Source organism: Stenella coeruleoalba, assembly GCF_951394435.1.
Source record: "Stenella coeruleoalba genome assembly, chromosome: 1".
Lineage (NCBI taxonomy): Eukaryota > Metazoa > Chordata > Mammalia > Artiodactyla > Delphinidae > Stenella > Stenella coeruleoalba.
This window is the reverse complement of record NC_137169.1, coordinates 125,643,349-125,667,856: the sequence shown is the minus strand read 5'-3', so window position 1 is coordinate 125,667,856 and position 24,508 is coordinate 125,643,349. Positions and strand designations below refer to the sequence as shown.

The 24,508-nt window shown below is 44.3% G+C and overlaps 1 protein-coding gene across 4 annotated transcripts in view; it reads right to left on the bottom strand.

Annotated features, from left to right (window-relative positions):
- Nucleotides 1–24,268, bottom strand: part of KIF14 (kinesin family member 14) — a 51,701-nt gene extending 27,433 nt beyond the window's left edge. For 3 of the 4 annotated variants that reach the window (XR_013830232.1, XM_079934677.1, XM_079934679.1), the window contains exons 1-16: nucleotides 24,100–24,268; nucleotides 20,484–21,678; nucleotides 18,359–18,613; nucleotides 17,752–17,839; nucleotides 14,061–14,159; nucleotides 13,014–13,066; nucleotides 11,700–11,730; nucleotides 11,175–11,282; nucleotides 9,705–9,821; nucleotides 8,861–8,976; nucleotides 7,467–7,639; nucleotides 6,352–6,499; nucleotides 6,003–6,066; nucleotides 5,223–5,407; nucleotides 2,102–2,204; nucleotides 1,119–1,279 (exon numbers count right to left, since the gene is read on the bottom strand). Coding sequence is in view for 3 of the 4 variants with exons in the window: in XM_079934677.1 (XP_079790803.1) it covers nucleotides 1,119–1,279; nucleotides 2,102–2,204; nucleotides 5,223–5,407; nucleotides 6,003–6,066; nucleotides 6,352–6,499; nucleotides 7,467–7,639; nucleotides 8,861–8,976; nucleotides 9,705–9,821; nucleotides 11,175–11,282; nucleotides 11,700–11,730; nucleotides 13,014–13,066; nucleotides 14,061–14,159; nucleotides 17,752–17,839; nucleotides 18,359–18,613; nucleotides 20,484–21,565 (2,783 nt within the window). In the remaining variant the exon portion in view is untranslated. The remainder of the gene's footprint in view (nucleotides 1–1,118; nucleotides 1,280–2,101; nucleotides 2,205–5,222; nucleotides 5,408–6,002; nucleotides 6,067–6,351; nucleotides 6,500–7,466; nucleotides 7,640–8,860; nucleotides 8,977–9,704; nucleotides 9,822–11,174; nucleotides 11,283–11,699; nucleotides 11,731–13,013; nucleotides 13,067–14,060; nucleotides 14,160–17,751; nucleotides 17,840–18,358; nucleotides 18,614–20,483; nucleotides 21,679–24,099) is intronic. The other variant, XM_079934678.1, reaches the window with a different exon arrangement.
- Between the last annotated feature and the right edge of the window lie 240 nt (nucleotides 24,269–24,508).

Sequence of the window (24,508 nt, the reverse complement as noted above, 5' to 3'; positions counted from 1 at the left end):
GCAGTGAGAAGCCCGCACACCGCAGCGAAGAGTGGCCCCTGCTCCCCGCTCACCGCGGCTAGAGAAAGCCTGCGCACAGCAATGAAGACCCAAGGCAGCCAAAAAAAAAAAAAGAATAAGAATGTCAAAAGAAAGAGGACCTAATGGCTACCGGGGCCTGGGGGGAGGGGGCAGCCGTTGCTTAGTAGGTACAGAGGCCCAGCTGGGTGATGAGAAAGTTCTGGAGACAGAATATGGTTGAGGCTGCACAACACTGTGAATGTGCGTAACACCACTGAACTGCACACTTAAAAACGGCTAAAAAGGTGAATTTTACGCTACGTATGTTGTACCACAACTTTAAAAAAAAAAAGAGGGCAAAGCAAGCTCAGACTTTTGACAAGGTGACAAAGCAGGGTTCGTGTGGCCCACCCCGGTCATCCTTCCCACCCCCCGCCTCCATCCTCTGTGCGGATACTTCTCTCCCCGTGACCCCGCGATGCCCGTCTCACCCCCCAGCCCCCACTGCACTGCAGCCCGGGACCCGGCTCCACCGCCCTCCACCCTCCAGACCTGGGCCACAGCCACCCTTCTGCAATGTGATCCCCATCATGTCTGTCTCGTGTCTCCTTAAAATTCTCTCATGACCCTATAACCTTTAAGATAAAGTCCAAATGCTTTAGCATTTTATTTCTGTGTTACTTGCCATTTATTTTACAGGGATCCTGATGAAATCAGAACTCCTACAATATTGCCTCAGCTAAAACTGGGGCAAAAGAAGAAAAGTAAATAAGGGTCCACTCCCCAGGCTTCCCCTGGCCGACTCCCTCCCAGGGGACATCTTCTCACGAGACCTTCGCTGACCCCTGGTCGGGGCAGGAGTCACCCCAGGAGCTCCACACGGTGCAGGGCTCTGTCAGGGCACTCTGTCTGTCTGTCCGTCAGCCCCATAAGAAGACAAATTCCTCCAGCGTAGGAGCTAAGTTTGTTTGTTGAGTGAGTGCACACAGAAGAGGAAAGATCACGTCGCTAGAAATCGGCACCCCAAGAGTTAACGAGTGCAGTCAGGACAACCTGATTAAGGCTCTCCATAGCCCTCTCCCGTATACTTACGGTTTCATACCAACAAAAATACTTACTGTAATCTCTGTGCCAAGAGCAAGTCATTTTTTGCAGATTCAAAGTCTCTTGGACCCTCACTCACAAGAGCATCTCTACTGGGCGGTCTTTCCCCTTTCTGGACTTCTACTGGATGATTAAATCTAAAATAATGGTCGCCACCAAGAATCACCCGGTCACCCTAAAGCACACAAGAAATTTACTCCTTGAGGTGAGTCTGAACCAAAAAATTCCGTGGGACAAACCTTATGTTCAACAATTCAATAGTCTAGTATCACTAATGATAAACATAAAAATCACGGCAGCTAACATTTATGAAATGCTTCCTACAGGCCAAGAACTGCATCTGACACTCTACACATACATCGTCTCACTGATGTCTCACAACTATGCATGTTCTTATCCCGATTTTAGGAATGAGGAAACTAACAGAGCACAGAGCTTGACAGTAACAGTGGTAAGCGCACACTGAGCTCACTGTCTGCAGACACTGTATTAAGAACTATGCGTGAATTCTTTCACCTACTCCTCCCTTATCCCTCCTGAAAGACAGGATATATACCAAGTGGCCATACGTCTTGCTTTGCCTTCAACAGAATAGTTCATGCCTGTTCTCCTAATATGATTATTGAAATGCTCTCAAAAGTGTCCTGACATGGGTGACATGCAATCACCCCGAGCTTAATAACTTTTCAAAGGTCATATGGCAAGTGGCAGGGCCAGGGCTTCGACCCTGTCTGGCCTGATTCCAAAGCCCAGCTCTTCCCGGAACACATAATGCTGCTGCTGGTGGACAGCTCCTTGGGGGCTGGTTCACCCACCATAACAGAACTGCGGTCTCTGCGCAAAGGCAGGCAATGCGTGAAATAAGAGAACGTTAGAACCAGAAAGTCCTTCATCCCGTTCACTACTGATCTTACAGAGGACAGAATCGGGCTCAGAAAAACTAGATCACTTGCCCGAAGTCAAACAATTTCTCACATCTTAGCAGCAGCCAACTTACATGATGTAATACCGTGGGTTCCAAAATAAGTCTTCCATTTACATATGTCTTTGCTTCCCCAGCTGGGATGATACTCACGGTCCCATCGAAATTGTTGATGGTGCTGTGAAGACAGGATGCACATTGTTACAACTACAGGACAGACTAACAAGTAAGAAAAAGGCAATACAGATAATCCTCCTTGAGTTATTCCCTTAGTGTCAAGGTTCATATCAATTTGTGACCATAATGACTTAGAACTCTCTTATTTTCCTTCAATTAGATTTTGAAGGTTTGGTGAAAAAGCCTGGCTTCTCTAGCAATTCTATCCACCAGTGGTGGGAAAAATTTTCATCGTATGTATTTTGATTAAAACTACTTAAAAAAAATACCAACCCCTCTTCCCCAGAAATGGAAAAAAAAAAAATACACAAACATTAAAGGAAAATACACTAAAATACTGACAGTGGTTTCTTTATGAATGGAAGAGTTTTAAGTATTTTTATGTTTTACTTTTCTAACTTTCTGGTTTCATTTATGAGTTTTAATAATGGAACAAACAACATTTTCCTCCCATGAAAAGAGAGGTAATACAGAGGAAGGAGAAGCATGGCGATAAAAGCACACTCCTTGGACGTCTAATTAACTGAACTCTGACGATAACATGATACTGTTGAAAATCAACTATAAATGCTACATATCCTTTTGAGTCTTTTTATACAGAAAATAGGAAAGAAACTCCAAAATCCAACTATCTTTGGATTAACTGGACAGAAAGAAAGAGAAAACTGTAGCAAAAGCTGAGCCCCGAACAAACCCTCCAGCTCCAGACAAGGCTCCGAGATCTCCAGTTAAACTTGAACTTGAGCACCTAGAGGAGAGGACTTGGGAAGAACAGCCCACCCTCCCGCCAGCCTAGTGTCCTAACCCCATAAAGGTTTAAACAAGGTCTGCTTGTTCTGACGCCTCCTCTCTCCCAGCTCTATCTGCTCTGCCATCAAAAGCCCTTGGCCTTAGCATTCTGCCCCCTCCCACCCCCATCCAGCTTCAACCACCAACCCCCTGATCCACCACTCTTTTCCATAAGAACCCCACCTGGATTTGCCTTAACATCAGCTTCTCTCCTTTACCTGAATCGCTCCGTCGACATAAGACATCCTCTCCCTTATCTCCATCACTCGTCAAGGCCAGAGCCCTCTCAGCAGCTTCTCTTTAGGGCTCAAAGCTAGAGGTGAACTTTCCTTCTCTTTCTTTACTTTTAAGCACTAAGTAGCTAAGACCCACCTAATGTTAATATAAACTGATGGGTACTGGCGCTCCTTTGTCCACTGAGCCCCACGTGCCAGGTATGTCATCAGTGAAGACAGACACGAAACCTGCTCTCGTGAAGTTCAGGGTCCAGAGAGTGAGACAAACACCTATCCGTGTACTAAAAGGGGAAACACCAAGTGCCAGGCGAGTGGGGGACTCCCTGGTCCCCCTGGACTCTCAACTCTTCGGGGCATGTTCTGTATCTTTGCTACAAGCATAAATAATTCTGGGTTTATTTGTTATAGAAAACGGTTAATTAACGGAAGAGAAAGAGGATCTGAGGATCAAGAAGCCGTGCCACGCCGGGTACAAAGACAACGCGGGCTCGAGGACCTAAGGCCGTGCAATATTGGTGAGAAAATACACTCTGTATTTTTGGAAATTTTTTGTACTGCAGATCACAAAAAAAGTCATATGTTATTTAATATATGGTACTGATAGAGTTGGTTATTCACGTGGAAAATAAATGAATTTAGATCCCTACTTCACACCAAACAAAAAATTCCATACGACTTAAGGACTTAAATGTGAAGGCAAAACTTCAAAACATGTAGAAGATAATTTAGGTGACTGTCTCTATGACCTCAGTGGAGAAATGATTTCTTAAACAAGACGCAAACACTGACAACCGTAAAGGAAAAGACTGACTTATGTACTACACGAACTAAGACTCTGATCCATCCGAAGGCACCATGAGAGAGTGAAACGATGAGCCACACGCTGGAGAAAACACATTTACAACACGCGAAACTCACAAAAGCTGGGCCACCAAAATATATTAAAAAACTCCTAAAAATTATGGAAAAAACCCAACACAATCGAAAAATGGACAAAAGCCATGAACAGGCAGGTTACAGAAGAGCAAACAAAAATGGCCCAAGAACAGGTGAACAGGATTAGTCAAGGGAATGCAACACGCATCCCCCACGAGACGCCATCTCACATCCACCTGACAGCTAAGGGTCAGCAAGGATGCGGGGCCACAGGGACCTCAGCGCCAAGGGCGGCAGGAGTGCCGGCCATTCTGGAAAACAATCCGAAATTACCTCATAAAGGTGGCTACGCACATATGCTGCAGCCTGGCATCTCTGCTGCTAGACACACCACTTAGGAGCAATTTTCCCAAACTTCACAATGATCACCATACAGGGAGGGTAACAGGAAGATCATCAGAGACGCAGCGCAGCGGGGCGGACAGGAGGGCCTGGCCGCCCGGGTTCCCAGCGGCTGCCCCGAGGGCCCTAACTCAGGGTATGAAACTCGCCCCACAGAAGCTCTGCCCGTCTGTACCAGGAGACGCATCCAAGAGCGCCCACAGCAGTACTGGGGGAGCAAAACATGAGACACCACCCAAGCGCCCACCAACCAAGTAGACAGGTAGACTCATACAACAGGGTACTTCACAGCGGAAAAATGAGAGAGCATCAACATGGACAAATCATGAAAACACACTGCGGAGCTACAACAGTTTACACATACTATCACCCTAACGACACAGTATCATTCAATTCATATGAATGAATTTTAAAATGTGTTCAATTCATGTGAACAAATTTTAAAATTTGTCAACCCGATCAAAAATCCTGCCATAGATGATGGATAGAAGTTTAGATCTATTGGCTGAGGGATAACTCCTGATAGAGCGATACTACCTCGTATCTCATATTGAGAGTAACTGACCTGACATCCTCACAAAACACTCAGACTGCCTGTTTTTCCTGGCTAAGAGATGCGTTCGAAGACTTATACCAAAGAATCAGTGTGAGTGAATGCCTCATGTGAAGGAAGCCACAGTCATCAAGATCTGGAAAAGTACTTGGCAGGAACGCACCAGTGCTCGTCGGCGATCAGCACCCCCGACAACTGGATGTCACGGCTCGAGTTTGGTTTATACTTTCCGACTGTAGTTGTTCCCTCTTTTATCATATATAACAGTATCTCCGACAGCTGAGGGTCTTCATTGAGATTGACCAGGTTTGGCAAATGGTTGTCCATTTGAAATGTAATTCCTGCTTTCTAGTAGAAGTCAGAAAAAAAATTAACTTTAATCACAAGCATGAAACTGTTAGATCCACCTAAAACATTAAACATTTAAGTCGCGGTATGTGGGACTCAGTTAATTAACGGTCTCTTAGACCCTCTCCTCACGACTTCCCCGTAAGCGTGACCACCATACTTCTTAGACTCCCAGGAAGACGCTGACCCCCTGTCCTGGCACCATCCTCAGCCCACTCACGGCTCAACCCAGCATCACCAGATGTGCCTGATCTCACCCACCGACGTCTACAGCAGGTCAGGTCCTGCCGCCGCGTCTCCACTGCCATCACCTTGGTTCAGACCCGTAGCACCTCCTGCCTGAACCACTGAGGCAGCCTTCTGCCTGCCCTGCCAACAGTCCCTCTTGGCTTCAGTCCTGCTTACACCCTACACCAAAGTAATTCTGAACTAATTCTCAAAATGTCGATTCCCTGGTCAAACACTTTCAATGATTTCCCACTTCCCACAGGATAAAACAAATTCCTTGGCCTGGAATTTGAGAAAGTACATCTGTATATTTACTGTCATATTTCTTTGCAAATTTTCAAATCAGTTTAGAGAGTTGAAATGATACCTGTAACTCCTTTGTTACTTGAAGTTTCCTGTTTTCAGCTTGTTCAAGTTTTTCTTTCCACATTCTTACCAAAGACAAACGAGAGTTTAAAAGAGTTAAAAATATCCAGGTTTACAAGACTGATCAAGAGATTCTGAGATGAGGAAGCCACTTGGGAATACTTAAAACGTAATGGTCTGGGGATAAGCTGCTCTGTTCACAGGGAAGGCAGGGATAAAGGCAGACTCTGGTACCTCCTCAGCCTCCCATCCCCACCTCCACCCCCGCCCCCTCTCCCGACCCTTGCCCCAAGCCAGTCCAGCGATTCCAGGCAACACCCACAGCATCGAAGGCAGTGACCAGAGCCCACCTTTGCATTTCTGCCATGTCTCTCTCCTGCTGATACAGCTTCATTCTCAAGGATGTTATTTCTTGCCGACAGAGCCTATATCGCTCAGGGTCAATGTTCTGACTGTTTCTTTGAGCAGCTTTTAACTTTTCAATTTCTGCTTTCAAGTCTAAATATTTGTAGAAAGATGCATGATCAATAACATTTGATATATAGTAATTCCCACACTAGACATAACCCTCCAATCTTCTATTTTATTTGACGTTTTAAATACTAAGTAAAACAGAATACTTGCAGAAATTTTACTTTACCTACAAATCTCTACCTAACCTTTACCTGAAAAACTGCTCCCCTCTTAATGAATTTCCCTCCCTCATAAGCAGTATGGCCACGTAATGTATCGTCCAAAGAGGGACACGCCTGGGAAGGACCGGGGGCACCATTCATCACACTGGGATGACAGCCATGAACCAGGACTGCCCCAGGCAAACCATACTCCTAAAGACATGTTGGATAAAGATGACAGATTTGCCAAGCTGGAATTCAGAATACTTATTTTTAATGAAAATGGTCCCATTTGTAAACGCGAGGGGATCCAAACAGGAAAAGATGGAGCACGAGATGGCAAATCCATCCTCCTCTGGCCCACACCTCTGAGGGACCTATTCGCCTTCTGCAAGATCCCCGAGCAGGTGAGCAAGAGAAGCACACTCGGCGCTGGCGAAGGGAGGCCCGTGCTGGAAACCCAGGACCAAGCAGCCTTTGGGTCAATGAACCAAGAGGAAGCAGAGGTGAGAGACAGACAACGGCGGAAAGGCTACAGGAGGAAAAGTAAAGGACATTTTCGTCCCTGTGCTGCACAGGCGCACGACTCAGTCCATAGAGGGTTTCCTACACTGGCTCCTTCCCCTTCACCCACCCCATTTCCCAGCTTTTTCTGACTTTCCCCGTCACTCTCCTTCCCGCCGTCCTTCCATCCGCCCTCCTCATCAGTGTGGAACAATGGCTAGCAGCTATTACACAGATACGAGAGAAAAATCTTTAACTTCCTTAAACTGCATATTTTCATCACTGAAATGAATATTTGAGACTAAACTCTTGCAAGATAATCTTTAAGTCTGTAGGGAACTGCTGACCTCTGATCAACTTGGCGCTCACGTCCTCGTTGACCCTGGCGGCGTTGACTATCATCCGGGCCTGGGTGGCGTATCTCAGCGTGCTCAGGGTCTCCTCCACGCTGCTGGCCGCCGGGCTGACCGTGGCGATCATCGACGTTTTGGAATTTCCGCTCAGACTTTCCTTCAGCAGCCTTCAAGGAAAACAGTCACGATTAGACTTTGCTTCTGCAACGACCTCGTGACAACTACCTAGAGAGCACAAGGCAGACCACCGGGACACGTGACGCAGTGCTACGCTCCTCACTCAGACACCGGTTAGAATCGTTTGATATTTGTAGCTATTTTTAGATCTCTGCGCACTTTATTTCACCTCACACTTCTCATTTATTTATTTTGGCCGCGCAGCTTGTGGAATTCTAGTTCTCCGACCAGGGATTGAACCCAGGCCCTCGGCAGTGAGAGCGCAGAGTCCTAACCACTGGATTGCCAGGGAAAGTCCCTCGTCTCACACTTTTATGTTGTTCTGTGAAGCGATAGTCTGTGCAAAGATTTTAAAATACGGTTAACTCTCTAATATTTAGTAAAATCCCTCTCCCCACACTAGACCGCGAGCTACTTTAGGGGCGGGACCGTGTGTCTGGTCACCCTTGCATTTCCAGGGTCACCAGAGCCCTTCAAAGCAGCTGCTCGAAAGTGCAGAAAATGACGGATGAACATATAAACACAAATTTTGTTTTCTATTATATGCAAAAGCCTTATTTTAGAAGGAAAAAGATCATGAGACTAAAAGCTCTGTATTTCTGAATGCAGAGTGAATTATTCCTAACTTTCAAAAGTTATTCTTAATTTTCAAAAGGCATTAAAAAAATCACACTGTTCCCTTACAGGTTTTGAGGTGGCAATTATAATATAATAAGTCAAATGTAACGATACACTGCTGTCAACAGTGATGCAGTCCGTATCAGAATTGGATATTAAATCAATACAGATGTACTCTGAATGTAATATATCTGAAGTTACATACATGTTCATTAATGAAAATACTTTTTGAACACTTACATACCAGCCAGCGTGTGCTAAACTTCACCTCACACACATAGCAATGCTCAAACATCAGGCACTAATAATAGTTCATTCATCATTTAACCCTCATTACAACCCTAAAAGACAGATATTGATATTATCCCCATTTTACAGATGAGGACACAGGCTGGAGGACTATTAACTGATTTGCCCAAAGTCACACAGTTTGTAGGAAGCACAGCTGAGATCAAGTCCAGGTAGCCTGGCTCTGGAATCCGTACCGCTCACCACTGCTCTGTCCCAGAGTCACATGAAGTCAGTCTATGCCCTTTTCCCCCGCAGTACTCACTCTATTTTGTACAATTCCTTATACTCCAAAAGCTACTTGCCATGTGAGGACAGACTCGCGGTAAGGAATGAATGTTCTCTTCCCGCTGGCCTGCTCGGAGAGCGCGGATATGACCTTTCCCAGGGTCAGCAGGGACTTGTTAATACTCACGCCTTCCTGGGGACAAGATCAAACATTTTAACTGAAAGGAACTGCCCAGCAATAAATGTATTTCACAAAATATATTTCTTCCTTCATATAATTACTGAGGAAATACTTTCTTCCATAAACTACCAACTTTCTTCAAACTCAAAATTTACTAATTGACTCTGAGAAGCAATCATAACCAGGAACTACGGGTTCCTCTTTAAGTCTCAGCAACACAGTCTATAAAGTGCAGGGACAGAGAGGCTATTCTTGGTTAAGATAACATACTTAGGGACATCCCTGGTGGCGCAGTGGTTAGGAATACCGCCTGCCAGTGCAGGGAACATGGGTCCAAGCCCTGGTCCGGGAAGATCCCACATGCTGCAGAACAACTGAATCCGTGTGCCACAACTACTGAGCCTGCACTCTAGAGCCCACGAGCCACAACTACTGAGCCTGCACTCTAGAGCCCACGAGCCACAACTACTGAGGCTGTGTGCCCCAACTACTGAGCCTGTGCTCTAGAGCCTGTGCTCCGCAACAAGAGAAGCCACCGCAATGAGAAGCCCGCGCACCGCAACGAAGAGTGGCCCCCGCTCGCCGCAACTAGAGAAAGCCCGCGTGCAGCAACAAAGACCCAACGCAGCCATAAATAAATAAATAAATTTATAAAAAAAAAAAAGATTATGTGCTTAGCCAGTAATCTCCTAAAAAAAGTGGCCAGGACTGAGCTCCCCAGCGTGAGGGCTCACCCTTACCTTCAGCCGCTCCCCGCTCGTTTGGGTCTCGGAACAGCGCTCACTGCCCGCCAGGTCCACCAGGTTTATGCGGCTCCGAATTCTGTGATCCAGCTCTTCCCCTTCCACAAATTCTGTCTGGGACAAAAGGACATTAAAATAACACATCATGGGCTTCCCTGGTGGCGCAGTGGTTAAGAGTCCGCCTGCCGATGCAGGGGACACGGGTTCGTGCCCCAGTCTGGGAAGATCCCACATGCTGTGGAGCGGCTGCACCTGTGAGCCATAGCTGCTGAGCCTGCGCGTCCGGAGCCTGTTGCTCCGCAACGGGAGAGGCCACCACAGTGAGAGGCCCGCGTACAGCAAAAAAACCCAAAAATGGTAAAATAACAAATCATAAGTTCTTTTACGATTTGCCATCAATATAAGTCTGCAAAACGGAAAGTTTGACAAGATTACAAACCACTCACTTATTTTTGAAGCTATCCCTTCTTGAATCTGTGACGATTTATAAGAACATATTGAGCAGTGCTCAGACTATGCAAAATAAAAGGAATGACTTTAAAGGGCTAAACCCATAACTACGCAATTATATTAAGGAAACGGCCACAGATAGAAAAAAGGCTTAATGTACAAAGGTGCTGTTCATCCCAGCCCTGAAGTAGCAAAGCATTTAAAAGCAACATAAATGTCCAACAGCAGAGAAAAATTTGAGGAATTTTAACAGTCAAAGGAAAATTATGTAGCTGTGAATAATAATGTTTTGCAAGTAATTTTAATAGTATAAAATTGTTGCAGATTTTGTAAATTTGTTTACATGTGATTGTAAAACAACTGAAAGATTATATACCAAACTCTTTAGAGGGGTTTCATTTGAGCAGTGGAACCCTACGGCTGAATTATTTAAAAATCTTTTACTTTCTGATATGTTTTTTCAAATACTGTACAATTATCATGTATTGTTGATAATATATTATCACGTATTGATATGACAATATCAATATCATGATAAGTTAATAATCATGTTACTGATTTTTAAAACAGTGAGAAAAACATACTCCTGTATATGCCACTCAGCGTTACTGTGTATATGTCCTAAAATCCAATTATGTTATATATTTATATGATTGGACTTTTACCTTTGATTTAAAGAAGAGAGAGGCATGGACATATATACACTACCAAACGTAAAATAGATAGCTAATGGGAGGCAGCCGCATAGCACAGGGAGATCAGCTCAGTGCTTTGTGACCACCTAGAGGGGTGGGGTAGGGAGGGTGGGAGGGAGATGCAAGAGGGAGGGGATATAGGGATATATGTATGCATATGGTTGATTCACTTTGTTATAAAGCAGAAACTAACACACCACTGTAAAGCAATTATACTCCAATAAAGATGATAAAAATAAAAAAATAAAGGAGAAAATAAGGAAAACATGAAACTTGAATATAGTGACTATCTTACCTAAGAAATGAATCAACAACACAGTACCTTGGTCTGGGTCATCACCAGGGTGAACACTGAGTGCGAGCGGGAGCTTTTGTCATTCATGCCAGTGGCCGCAGTTGCCTTCCTCTTATTTCCCAGTTCCAGCCAAATCTAGTGAGAAAGGAGAGAAGGAGGTCAGGCCTGCAGACAGGGGCTCACCGGAGCAAAGTAACGAACAGCAAAGTAGAGTGAGCACGTATATACACACATTTATGATCAGCTTATAAAATAAAAATATTAATACATGCTTATTTAAGAATTTGCATTCCCATTGTCTATTTTTTTTCTGTCATAGAAATTTGAATGAGGAAATAATACCTTTAACAGGCTATTTCTATAACTCTAAACTGACATGATGATCGATTTAAATTTTTCGTTTATAAGAGTAATTCTTTTGCTTAAAGTTTACACAAACAAAATCAGTTCCTTATAAATTAACCTTTTATTTATGCAAACAGCAATATTTATGAATATTTATGACTGATCTTTCTATCTAGTGGAGAGAAGATCAATTACAATGGACCTTACCTGGATATCAGAGTAAGAGCTGACAACATTCCTATGTCACAAAAGCAAAGGACAAAGTCAGTTTTACTCATGATCACACTCCTGTCCTTATAAAACATCAGCCACCTTTCAACCACATAATTACTCCACGAATACCACGGTGGAATAATCCATAGGTATTACTATACTGATTCTTACAGAATCTTTCATTTTCTCCATTGTAAAAGGGAGGTAATAAAATAATGTTTTCATTTTAACAAATTTTAAGAAGTATGATTTTTCTTAATATAATGAAGCACCTTATAGCATCTTAACATTGTACTATCCAAGTCTAAATCATGAGACCAAAAGATAAACTTTAACCCATATGTATAGGGAAAGGCATAGGTATAGGTACCTGTATATGTGGGTGTGGTTAGGCATAGGTAGAGGTACAGGTATATGTATAGGTACACATATATATGGGTGTGGTAGTGCGGGTGTGTATGGGTCTCAGCACTGTCCCAGATTTACTAAATGGAGCTGAATTTTTTCTAGCCACTTTTCCTTTCCTTTAAGAAAGCATTTGGGACTTCCCTGGTGGCGCAATGGTTAAGAATCCACCTGCCAATGCAGGGGACACGGGTTCGAGCCCTGGTCCGGGAAGAGCCCACATGCCGCGGAGCAACTAAGCCCATGCGCCGCAACTACTGCGCCCACATGCCGCAACTTCTGAAGCCCACGTGCCGCAACTACTGAAGCCTGCTGCTCCTAGGGCCCGTGCTCCGCAACAAGAGAGGCCACCGCAATGAGAAGCCCGCGCACCGCAACGAAGAGTAGCCCCCGCTTGCCGCAACTAGAGAAAGCCCGCGCTCAGCAACGAAGACCCAACGCAGCCAAAAACAAGTAAAATAAACAAATTTATAAAAATATATATATATATATATATATATACACATATAAAAAGAGAGCATTTGGAGTTGAAAACCAAATAAATGACTCTCAGCATATTTCTAACTCTAAACATTGAGCTCAGCACCTTCTCGCCTCCACAGCTTAAAGTAACATAAAAAAAGTGGCTCGAGAGGGAAGGCTTAACTTAATGGGTTAGCAGGGGAAAGGGAGGAAAGACAAATATTTCCTACACAGTATAATTAATGCTCTACGCAAGGCACTTCACAGGTGCCGTGAGAGATATAAACAAATATAACAACAAGCAGCTAACACTCTATTTGGAAAGACGAACATTTAACTGGATAATATTAAGGGGAGAAGACTAAGTAGTGACGCAGCGTTTCGCGGCTGGGGAGGCCGCCAGGAGCACAGCGGTCACGGGCCCTGGCTGCACACACTCACGTGGACAGGCCCTCGACGTAGGGGCCGGAGGCCGGGTGCTCCCGCACTCTCAGCTGTGGGCAAACATGAGGCACGTTAACAGCAAGGCAAATACTTCATATAAAAGAGAATTTCAAATGACCTTCTTTTTCTATATTTCGAGTCTACGGTAAAGAGATTTGTCTCTACCCGGAAATAAATATAAAGGTCCTCACAGAAACACATCTGTAATGCACTAGGAAACTGCCTCAAGACCACAAACTGTTCACATCTGCACAGTATCTGACAACATACCATAACATCAAATATCTTACTAGTTTTTTATTCCTAAGTCCTGCCGTAGCTATTGTTTATATGCTTTCAAATAGCTTTCTAAAATACGTGCAATAAATTTCAGACAGTTAACATTTTTTTCCGTTTTCCATTATACATTTTAAACTTTGTGAGCAGAAATTTAAGAACACGTAGAAGTCAGAGAAGGAAACGCCAAGTTTTGTGTGAGTCTCTTGATGCTGCCAAAAGCAGACTGCACGACCTTGAGCGAGTCAAGTGACCTCTTCAGATGTTAGCTTCTCGCTCTCCACAGCCCTTTCCAAAGTCAGAAGTTTTTAATTCTAATAGCGGTTGTTTAAAAAGTTTACGCCTTTGTGAAACTTTCTACTTCACAGAAAATGTGAGCTATAAGATATCAATTTGCTAAATAATCGAGTGAAATACATACTCTACAATAACAATACAGTTTTTTAGACTTTTATTCTTTTTTGGCTTTGCAGACTTTTAGGAATTTGGTATTTGACATAAGTGGTCCAACTAAATCTTAGAATGTTTTATCTTTAACTTCTACACAATACTTGCTTAAGTAAAATGAGGTTACAGTTCATAACTAGTTTAATGTCCACTAACAATAATGTTCAGCTTATTTAGTAAATAGCAACATAGTTAGACTAGATCTCAAGCATTTGCTATCATATGCATTTTAGTAATTAAGCTATATATCATCTTGAGAACCAATATAATTATATGCATCAATAAAAACAAATTAAAAACAAGTAAGTTTTTAAATCTTACTGTTTGCTTTCTCTGCCCATTTTCACCTTTACAAACCAGAAGGTCGTGAATTTTTTCATTATATACTTCAAAGAAGCTCATTTCAAGGTGATAGCTGACCTAGCAGGAACAGAAACACAGCATACAATTTATTTGAAAAGTTCTCGCACTTTTTACAAATCATATCTGATAACAGTCTAGTAACCAGAATATATAAAGAACTCTTACAATTCAACAACAGAAAGACAAACAACCAATTAAAAAATAGGCAAAGGACTGAACAGACATTTCTGCAAAAAAGATACACAAATAGTCAACAAGCACATGGAAAGGTGTCCAACATCACAAGTCAGTAGGGAAATGCAAATCAAAGCCATGGTAAGAAACCACTTCACACCCACTAGGATGGCTGTAATGAAGGAAACGGAAAACAACGAATGCTGATGAGCATGTGGAGAAATCAGAACCCTCCAGTGTTGCTGGTGGGAGTGTTAAATGGTGCAAATGTCGTGGAAAACAGTGGGCAGTTCCTCAAAAGGTTAAGCACAGAATTACTGTATAACCCAGCAATTTCACTCCTATCTACCCAAAAGAATTACAAATAAATTCAAATTAAAAATTACTCAAATAGGGACTTCCCTGGTGGTCCAGTGGTTAAAAATCCGCCTTCCAATGCAGGGGACATGGGTTCGATCCCTGATCGGGGAACTAAGATCCCACTTAGTTGCCACGGGGCAACTAAGCAAACGCCGCAACTACTGAGCCTGCGCGCTCTGCAGCCCACACGCCACACCGAGAGAGAAGCCCGTGCGCACAACAGAGAGTCCACGCACCGCAAGGAAAGATCCTGCGTTCCGCAACTAAGACCCGACATAGCCAAATAAATCAGTATTTTTTAAAATTACTCAAATAAAAATTGTACACAACTGTACAACTGTGTATTGTAATAGCAACAGTATTACAAAAGCCAAAAGATGGAAACAGCCTAAATGCCCATCAACTGATAAGGAAGACGTGGCGCATATATGCAACGGCATATTACTCAGCCATAAAAAGGAATGAAGTGTCAATACATGCTGTAACACTGATGAACCTCATGCTGCATGATATTCCACTTACAGGAAACGTCCAGAATAGGTAAAGCCACAGAGACAGAAAGTAGGGGCTGAGGGGAGGGAAATGGGTTATAACTACTTAATGGTACATGGATGGTCTCTGAGGGTGATGAAAATTTTTTTAGACCCAGATAGAGGTGGTGGTTGCACGACATTATAAATGTACTAAATGCCACTGAGTTTTATATTTTAAGATGGTCAATTTTATGTTAGGTGAATTTTATCTTAATATAGGAAAATTTCAACAACAAAAGTCCTTGCATTTCTTACTAACTTCTAGGAAATTCACCTAATTCAATTCACCTTAGTATGTGCATGGCTTTGGACTATATGAGAAGGATATACAGAAGTATATGGCAAGGTTCTCGCCCACGAGTTTCCATCTCAGAGAAACATAACATACCCTCCAACAGATAAGACAGAGCAATAGAAAATTAAGAACCAAAATGAGAAATCATGACCATAGATAAAACGGCCAATCAGAAAGGGGAGATGCCGGTGCCAGAGAGGCTGGGGAAGGAGGAGAAAAGGATGTGAGGCATGAGAGACGCAGCGAGCTGGACCCGTGGGCGAACACGGGATCTGCTAAGTGCGGATCTTAAATCAGATTGTGATTCCAGATTGCGGCAAAAAACAATCACCAGACTCAGTAGAGCTGAGCTTCTCCTCCTTTTGACTCTGAAAGACAAGGTATAAAAGCCAAAAAGGGAAAATTTGCTTCCATGTAGCTTTTCTGAGTTAGGGCATGTTTCCTTGTTAGCGAAATAAATTTCATCTACAGGCCCAAAGTGAGTCAGCAAACACCCAGCGCTAACGAAACTAGAAGCTTCAAGGGAGATCAAAGAGATGTAGGTTCAATTCGCCAAATATTTATTAGGCCTATCAGGCACACAGCACTCTTCTAGGTGCCGTGGGAGAACCTGAGGCGAACTGGACAGGCTTCATCCTCAGAGAACTCACAGTCTAATTGGAGATGCAACACAGCACTTGAGTAACACAGACAGAACGATACAGTTAGCGTCCCGGGAGAGGAACAAAGCACTTCCGGGTAGAGATCAGGTACAGGTGAACCCATGCAATTACAGGTTATTTACAAGGGCTGTGGATACAGGTATTGGGGCTCAGAATTCAACAAACATGCATTAATGTCTATTATATATAAAACAGTGTACTGTGTTATGGGGCTTCCATGCTGTGGGAGGGGAGCTGCGAAAGGTGCAGAGGTCACGTCGCAGAGGATCGTGCTTTGTCTGCTCCTTCGAGGCGCCTGGCATCTGTGGCTATACCCACCTCCGAGACCCCCACCCGCGTGCTGTTATCTTCTACCATCCTGAATGATCCCAAATTGAGAAAACCACAGTCACTTCGCTGGGCTCTCTATGTGGCGGGCACTGTTCAAAACCTTTCACACAGAGCACATTTCACACAGCAAACCTAGGAGAACGTCCTCCTCGTCCCCAGGCTCTGTGCTGAGGCACTCAGAGAAGTTAAGCACATTGCTCGAGGTCACACTTCCAGCATGGAAGTGTGGAACCTGGATTCCAGCTCAAGCCATCTCCAAAGTCCACGCTCTGAACCGTTTCATGTGTTCCGCTCACTGACAAAGTCGCTCCCCACAACTGGAGGCCCCCAGACCCGTGATCACTCCAGAGACCCCTCGCCTTCGCCTGCTCTCCCTCCCTGGCTTCCACCACCTCTAAACAAAACAGATGCTAAACAGAGGGGCCTAACCCACGGGCCACGCCTCCTCTAAGGACCCCGTGCCCCCAGCTTACCTGTTCCCATAGCCGCCGCCCTCATCCTAACCTAGTATTTACTTCACTTTATTTAGCATCTCAGTGACCGTACCCGACTGTGTACTGGCCCGTTTCTCCATCACACTCTCTTCACTACGGGCACCGGGTCTTTCCACTCCGTGCTCCCAAGTACAGCACAACATTTTCCCAAGTCCCCTTATCATAAGAACCACTAGAGGAAAAGTATGAAAATTAGAAATTCCCAGGCTGCCCTCTACACCAGCTGAGCCAGAATCTCCAGAAGCTCTTCAGCAAGTACACCCACACACACTCCTAGGCGCTCTTACCCTCAAGCGAGTTTCGGAAAAACTGGTCTAACGGGCTGCCCGGCAAACAGCTGGCCGCACTAGGACCAGGTGAGGGGGCGTGGGCACCCGGCACGGGGGCAGTGCGGGGCACGAGCGAGGCTGTGACCTCCACTCCGGGCTGAATCTGCACGTCACTCCCCTCTCGCCTACTGTCGCCGTCCTAATGCTGATGCCTGCCGTCCTTAGGGAAGGCCGGGCTGCCGCCCCACTGCAGACACGCACGACGGGGCGTAACTACCGCCACGTGCACCCCACACCCATGGAGGTGATTGGGCAGAGAAGGCGGAAGAGAGGACCCTGCATCCCTGTCCAGCAGGAGGAACCGCCTCTGAGTCTGGAGCCCCCATCCCCCAAACCACTGTCCGAAAGGAGAGCGACCAGAAGTTACAACATCTTCTGCTGAGCAGTTCCTCAGTGGCCACGATTCCGACTTTAACTGGTTTGACCGTTTTCTAGTCTAATAAGAAGGCTTACGGATAGTATGAGAACATACCTCCTGGGTTTGTTTTTTGGCTATTTCGGCAAAAAGACCTTCACAGAATCTTGGAATTATTCCTGGTTCTTCACTAAATCCCATCATCCTGGAAAATACATTATGAATAGGGAGGAAGTAAAACTAATTAGGTTTTTAAGTTCTTTGGGGAGAAATTAAACCTCAATTTCCTCTTCTGTAAAATGGGAATAAATAAGAACTATCTAATTCAGAGCCTTTAGCACAGGGCCTGGAACACAGTAAAAACTTAATAAGTGCTAGCTACTATTAAAATTTGAGTATTTCCTTCTAGGACAGGTATTATTACCATACCGTTGATCAGATGACTTGCTTGTAATTCTCACAACAATACTTCCAATTAACCTCTCTGGGCTTCAGTTTACACAAGAAAGAGTTTATAGTAAAATGGGGCCAACGAAACAATATCTCACACATAAACAGAAACCCAGAGACAAAGTAACTTGCCCAGGTTTGCAGAACTAGTATGTAAAACAGTGAGATTTGCACCCAGGCCTGGGTGCAAAACTATATTCTTTCTATTAAACTATGCTGCTTCGCACAAAAAATGTAAACATTTCTGGATAATCGGACTTATGATACAACTTACGTATAGGACTTTCCAGAGCCAGTCTGACCATAAGCAAAGAGACAGGTGTTGAAGCCTTCGAAGGCCTGTTCCAGGAGCGGGGCTGCCAGTGCCTCGTACACGGCCGTCTGGCTCGCGAAGCGGGGATGACACTCATCAACGGACCAGAAGGAAAGGTCGTAAACAAAACTGTACACCTGTCTCATGCTGGGATGTTCCACAGCTATTTCTTCCCCGTTCAGGAAGACCACCTGGGATGTTTCTTCACTCTTCTCTCTTTAAAAAGAAGCACAGAGAAAAATATCGTTACTATAATTATTCTGAGTATTATTCCCACAGAATGTAATAAGGACCTCAAACTAGTTAAATAACAACATTACTCCAGACCAGCACACGTAATGATAGTGAGTTTCCAAAATCTATTTCCTGCAGCTCCAGTGCCACTGCTCAAAGGGAAAACGGAGTTCCAGATTGCTTGTCTGGAAAAATGCCCCCTACTTTTACAGGATTTTCCATCTTTTTCCTTTTTCTCTTAAGCTCTCCCTTTTCTCATCCTGCCTACTATAATCTACCTGTCTCAGCAGTTCAAACCTGGAAACTTGTTTGAATATATTATAAAGAAATTTTGGAGGTACAAATCTATATAAAGCTGGTAAGAAACACAATTTCAACAAACTCAGTTAGATACAAGTCTGAACCATAAGCGTCTTTGGGCTACCAGTTACGTTTCTATGAATCCAAAGGTCCCTCATCCTTTAAATTATCTCTTTGGGTCCATCCTTCTTCCACCTAAGACTTAGTAGGAAATCTTTCACTGGCTCCAGAGCTGCAGAAAAACAATATCAGTCCTTGTCTGGCCCCAGGTCTCTCCTTCTGCCCCCAACTCTGCTTTCGATCAGAAACTACTGCGGAAACCACCTCCCTCATCCTCCCCCGCGGGCCTGCTACAGGTGCGCCTGCTGGGTCTGGAATCAGCACGTGGTCCCTCGCTCCATCCTCTCCAGGGCAGCCACCCATCCCGGGCTTGTCCCTTCTGCCCCTCTTCCCCGCACAGTCTTGAGGCTCTTTGGTACTGAGTTCTCTCCCCTTATCACTGACCCCACATTTTCAGCTAAAAGGCCCACAGTCCTCTGAAACTTGCCTTAACTGCTGGCCATTTAGGTTCAAACCAGAGGTCCGTCTGCACTGCCGGGTCACCATACCCTCCTCTAGCTCACTTAGGTCCACAACAGAGTTAAAAACTACTGACTCTGTGAAGTCTTCACAGTCATCTCTCCAAGAATGTAAAGATAACCAGATGCCACATTCACACTGGGCGGGTCGTCTTTTTCAGCACAACCTGCAATCTTTGAGTGTCTCACCCACAAGCACTTTTGGGGAGAGATTTTTTTTTGCCATCAAAATCAAATCTAGGGCTTCCCTGGTGGCGCAGTGGTTGAGAATCTGCCTGCCAATGTAGGGGACACGGCTTCGAGTCCTGGTCTGGGAAGATCCCACATGCCGCGGAGCAACTAAGCCCGTGAGGCACAACTACTGAGCCTGCATGTCTAGAGCCTGTGCTCCACAACAAGAGAAGCCACTACAATGAGAAGCCCGCACACCGCGATGAAGAGTAGCCCCCGCTCGCCACAACTAGAGAAAGCCCGCGCACAGAAACGAAAACCCAACACAGCCAAAAATAAATAAATAAATTTATTTTTTTAAAAAATCTAATCTAATAAATGAGCGTATAACCACCACATAGCAGAGATGATGAGGGGGTGACCACCACTCTGGAAAGGGTTTTGGAAGGACCTCTTTGGGGAACGAGTACCTGCTGTAGCTCTTTTCAAGGGAAAGGTAGAGATCCCACCGTACATTACAGATCTGAAAGCAGACTGCGTTAGACTGAAGTCATTCAGACTTTTAAAAAGCAGCATAGCCAGAGAAACTTACGTCTGCAAAATACGGTGATTTCGATTCTTTAATTTCACAGCCAATCATCAAAAATAATCCACATACTACAACTGAACCGAGAAGTTCTATCTATATAAAAGAATCACCAGCCAGTTTGAAAATGCACGAACACACTGACTTCCCAAAGGCAGAGAGGAACTGGACACGCCCCACGCCACCAGCCTGGCCTTAGACAGAAAGGGGAACGTACCGCGTGCTGAAAGGCCTGACTCTGACTGCCACCGTCACTTGACTGTTTTCCACTTTTAGGGGGTCTGTTTCTGTAGAGGTTCTCCGAAGTGCAGTTTCTTCTTCAAGAAGGAATATATTTTCTCGTGACCGTTCCCTTTTATTTGCGAGAAGAGAACTTTTCGGCCTTTGTTTAACTTGAAGGGTAAGCATCCTGTTTTTCAGAACTGACGCAGCTGGGCTCTTAAACTGAGGAATGCCACGCTTTGGTGTCGATCTGTGCTCTGTAACACACTTCGAAGGTGTTCTTTTCTCTAAGCTTTCAGATTTAGGTGCAAGTTTCGCACCATCCTTCCCAGCACTTCTGTGATGTAAGCTTCCTGTTCCTGACACTCTGATGTCCAACTTGCTCTGAATAGGTTTTGTTGCCAAGCGTCCTGATCTAACAGCTTCAGTCTGACTCTGGGAACCAGCGGGTGGTCTATCACTTAGGGACTTAAGGGCAACATTTTCGTCTGCCCCACCAACAGTGGAAAGCGTTTCTTTGTATTTCCCACCAGCCTTCACTTCAGGGTCTTTTGGGTCTGCAGCTAAAGGTACAGAAGGTGTGGCAAGAAAGTTTCTATCATTATTTACAGCCTTTGCATTTATACTAGTTTCTGGTGAAGCACAATCGTCCTCTCCTTTACCTCCCACATTCTGCGCTGCTTTCCACTTTTCCACAGCATCTGGCTTAGCCCGACGTTGTAACGCAAGACATGTGTCTGCTGTTTTCACAGTTGTGTCTCCCAACTCACCAAGCAGAGAGGGTTCTTTGCTCCTTGCCACTCTCCTCTGAAGTGTTAACCTACCCACAGGGTTAGGGGGAAGGGGTGTATCTTCCGTTTTTTTACAGGCAGAGATAACATAAGTGCTATTTATGTCTCTGGTTTTACTTGCGGATATCAATAACGGATCATCATTTTCACGTTCCGACATATCCGACTTTGAATGCTGCTTCAGCCTGCTACCGTGGGGGAGAACAGGCAGCGATGAACTCTTTGGGGCAGAAGGGATACCAAGGATATTGCTGTCATTTCTACTCTGTGCAGTGTAAACTGACATTGTGGCAACAAGTTATTTTTAGAAAGGATGTTACTGAAGAAACTTTAAGCTCTTCTTCGGACGTTCATTTAACTTCCGGCCATTCCTTCTGCATCAGTTTCCAAAACTATCTGCTAAAATTAAATAAATAAAATTTAGATGGCACAGACTACGAATAGGCCGTAAAAACATGAGAACCTTCCATGGTGAAAGTAACTGCTCAGAGCAATACATCAGAGTGGGTCATGATCTCCAGCTCAGATATTGTTCCCATGCAGCTTCAGACAAACCTCCGACCTCAAAGAGCTTACAGTCATTACCTACAATCATTACTCAGCTGAGCTCCCATGAGGTGCCAGGCCCTCTGATGGATACTATGGATTTTCAAAGGCAAGACCCCTGCTTTCATTTCCTTAGTCTAGAAGTAATGCACAGATAACACTGCTATCAGGTCAAATGTACCAGGTGACTTTAAAGATGTAAAAAGCACATGTCGGGGGCTTCCCTGGTGGTCCAGTGGTTAAGACTTCGCACTTCCACTGCAGGGGGCACAGGTTCGATCCCTGGTCAGGGAACGAAGATCCCGCATGCTGTGTGGCACAGCCAAAAAAAGAAAAAAAAAGCACATGTCAAAGACATAAGAATGGCCAACAAGCACATAAAAAGATGCTCAACATCACTAATCACTAGGGAAAAGCAAATCAAAACTATAATGAGATGCCACATCACTAGCTCATTAGAATGGCTACTATCAAAAAAAACAAGTGTTGACAAGGATGTGAAGAAACTGGTACCCTTGTGTACTGCTGATGCAAAATGGTACAGCCACTATGGAAAACAGTATGGACAGTCCTCAAAAAATTGAAATTACCACATGACCTAGCAATTCCACTTCTGGATATAGACCCAAAAGAAATGAAAGCAGGGTCTCGAAGAGATATCCTTATGCTCATGTTCATAGCGGCATTATCCACAATAGCTAAAATGGGGAAGCAACCCAAGTGTCCACTGACCAATGAACGGCTTACCAAAATGTGGTATATTCATACGATGAAATATTATTCATCTTTTAAAAGTAAGGACATTCTGCAATATGCTACAATATGGATGAACCTCGAGGATGTTATGCTAAGTGAAATAAGCCAGTCACAAAAAGACAAAGAACACATGACATCACTCATATCAAGTACATACAGTAGTTAAAACCATAGACAGAAAGCTGCCTGGGGGATCTGCGGGAGGGGAGAACAGAGAGTTAGTGTTTAACAGGTATAGAGCTTCAGATTTACGATGGTAGTGACGACCACACAACAATATGAATATATCTAAGGATGTACACTTAAAAACGGTTAAGATGGTAAATGTTAGAAAAGAGAACATGTCAGCAAAGGTTTTTTTTTTAAGTACCCCCAGCTTGGGGAGCAGGGAGGGGGACTAACGGGGACACTCCAGCACCAAAGTTAAAGACTGGAGTGAAGCACTTCTACATCAGCTGAATGCACGTTACATGCAAGAATGCCTCAGAGAGATGAGTTTGAGAGGTGTCACAGACAGATTATTCCCAAATAAGTAGCAGAGACAATAAAAATAAGTGCTGTAAATTAATTGCTTGTGCTGAGAAAAATTATGCAAGATTAGTTAAGTAGACAGCCTGCCCTCTAGCAGTTAGACAACAAAGTAGACAGGAATGTATTTAACTATGTGTCAACAGTAGCGATCCAGCATTCATGTTTAAGAGAAAAGAGAACTGCAGTAACAGCTAAGAGGTCTGGGTTCTAGTCAACGCTGAATCAAACTGGTTATATTGATGTAAACAAGTCTTTACATTTGCATGCCTGATTCGAACTTGTAAAATGACACCTGATCATTGACACATATTTCATTGTGAAAGTAAATAAAGGAAACCTCATTTAAAATAGAACTGGGGGATCTAAAGAGCAGCTCGCACGCTTTATCCCTTGCCATGTTTTACAGACTCTACAGGAAGAAGCTACTTCACGTCCCAGAGCAAAGAGGAAGAAAGGTTTCCTCGTCGCCTATAGCAACCGCCCAGCCAATGAGAAGATGCGCAGCTCAGCCACTAGGAGGTGACCACCACCCCGACTGTCGTTCAATTCCCTCCTTTTCTTCACACAGGCAGACCTGTCTTAGGCGCTTTGCTGCCCCATACAGATACTGAGCTTTTTACAAACTAAAGGTTTGTGGCAACCCTGCATCAGCAAGTCAGAGCCATTTTCCCAGCTGCATCGGCTCACCTCATGTCTGCGTCACGTTTTGGTAATTCTCACAATATCTCAAACTTTTTCATTAGCCCCCTACTTGTTATGGTGATGTGTGATCAGCGGTCTTTGATGTTACTACTAGGACGCACTGAAGGCTCTGATGATGGTTAGCATTTTTACCATTAAAGTGTTTTAAATGAAGGTATATACATTGTTTTTTTAGACACAATACTATTGCACACTTCATAGGCTACAGTATAGCACAAACATAACTTTTATATGAAACAAGACAACCCTGTGACTCCATGGGTGGTCTCACGGAGCCCACACTACCTGGGAGGTGCCGGGACAGACAAGCCCCTCTCCTCTGCTCTGGACTGGTCCACCCTTTCTGCTCCAGCGAGCTCGCCCTGAGCTGCAGTTCTCTGCTGCTCCCACACGGACTCTTCCTGCTAATCCAGCAACTGGCTGCTGTATTTTTAAAGTCGACCCCAGAGATTACGGCTCTGAAGGAACAAAATAACAGAGGTTCACTTTCAAGTAAGTCTTTGAAAGTTCTAAATCACTAACAATCATTACCGGAAACTTCACCAGGACCTAAGCATCTCCCATCACCTTTTAACTAAAAGCAGGGAATCTTCCTGTTACGGAAGCAAATACAAAGGCAAGAAGAGATTGCGGACCTTCAACCGCAGCTGAAAACCCGCTGCTACTTACACGGAACGAGATGGCTCTTTGTTTT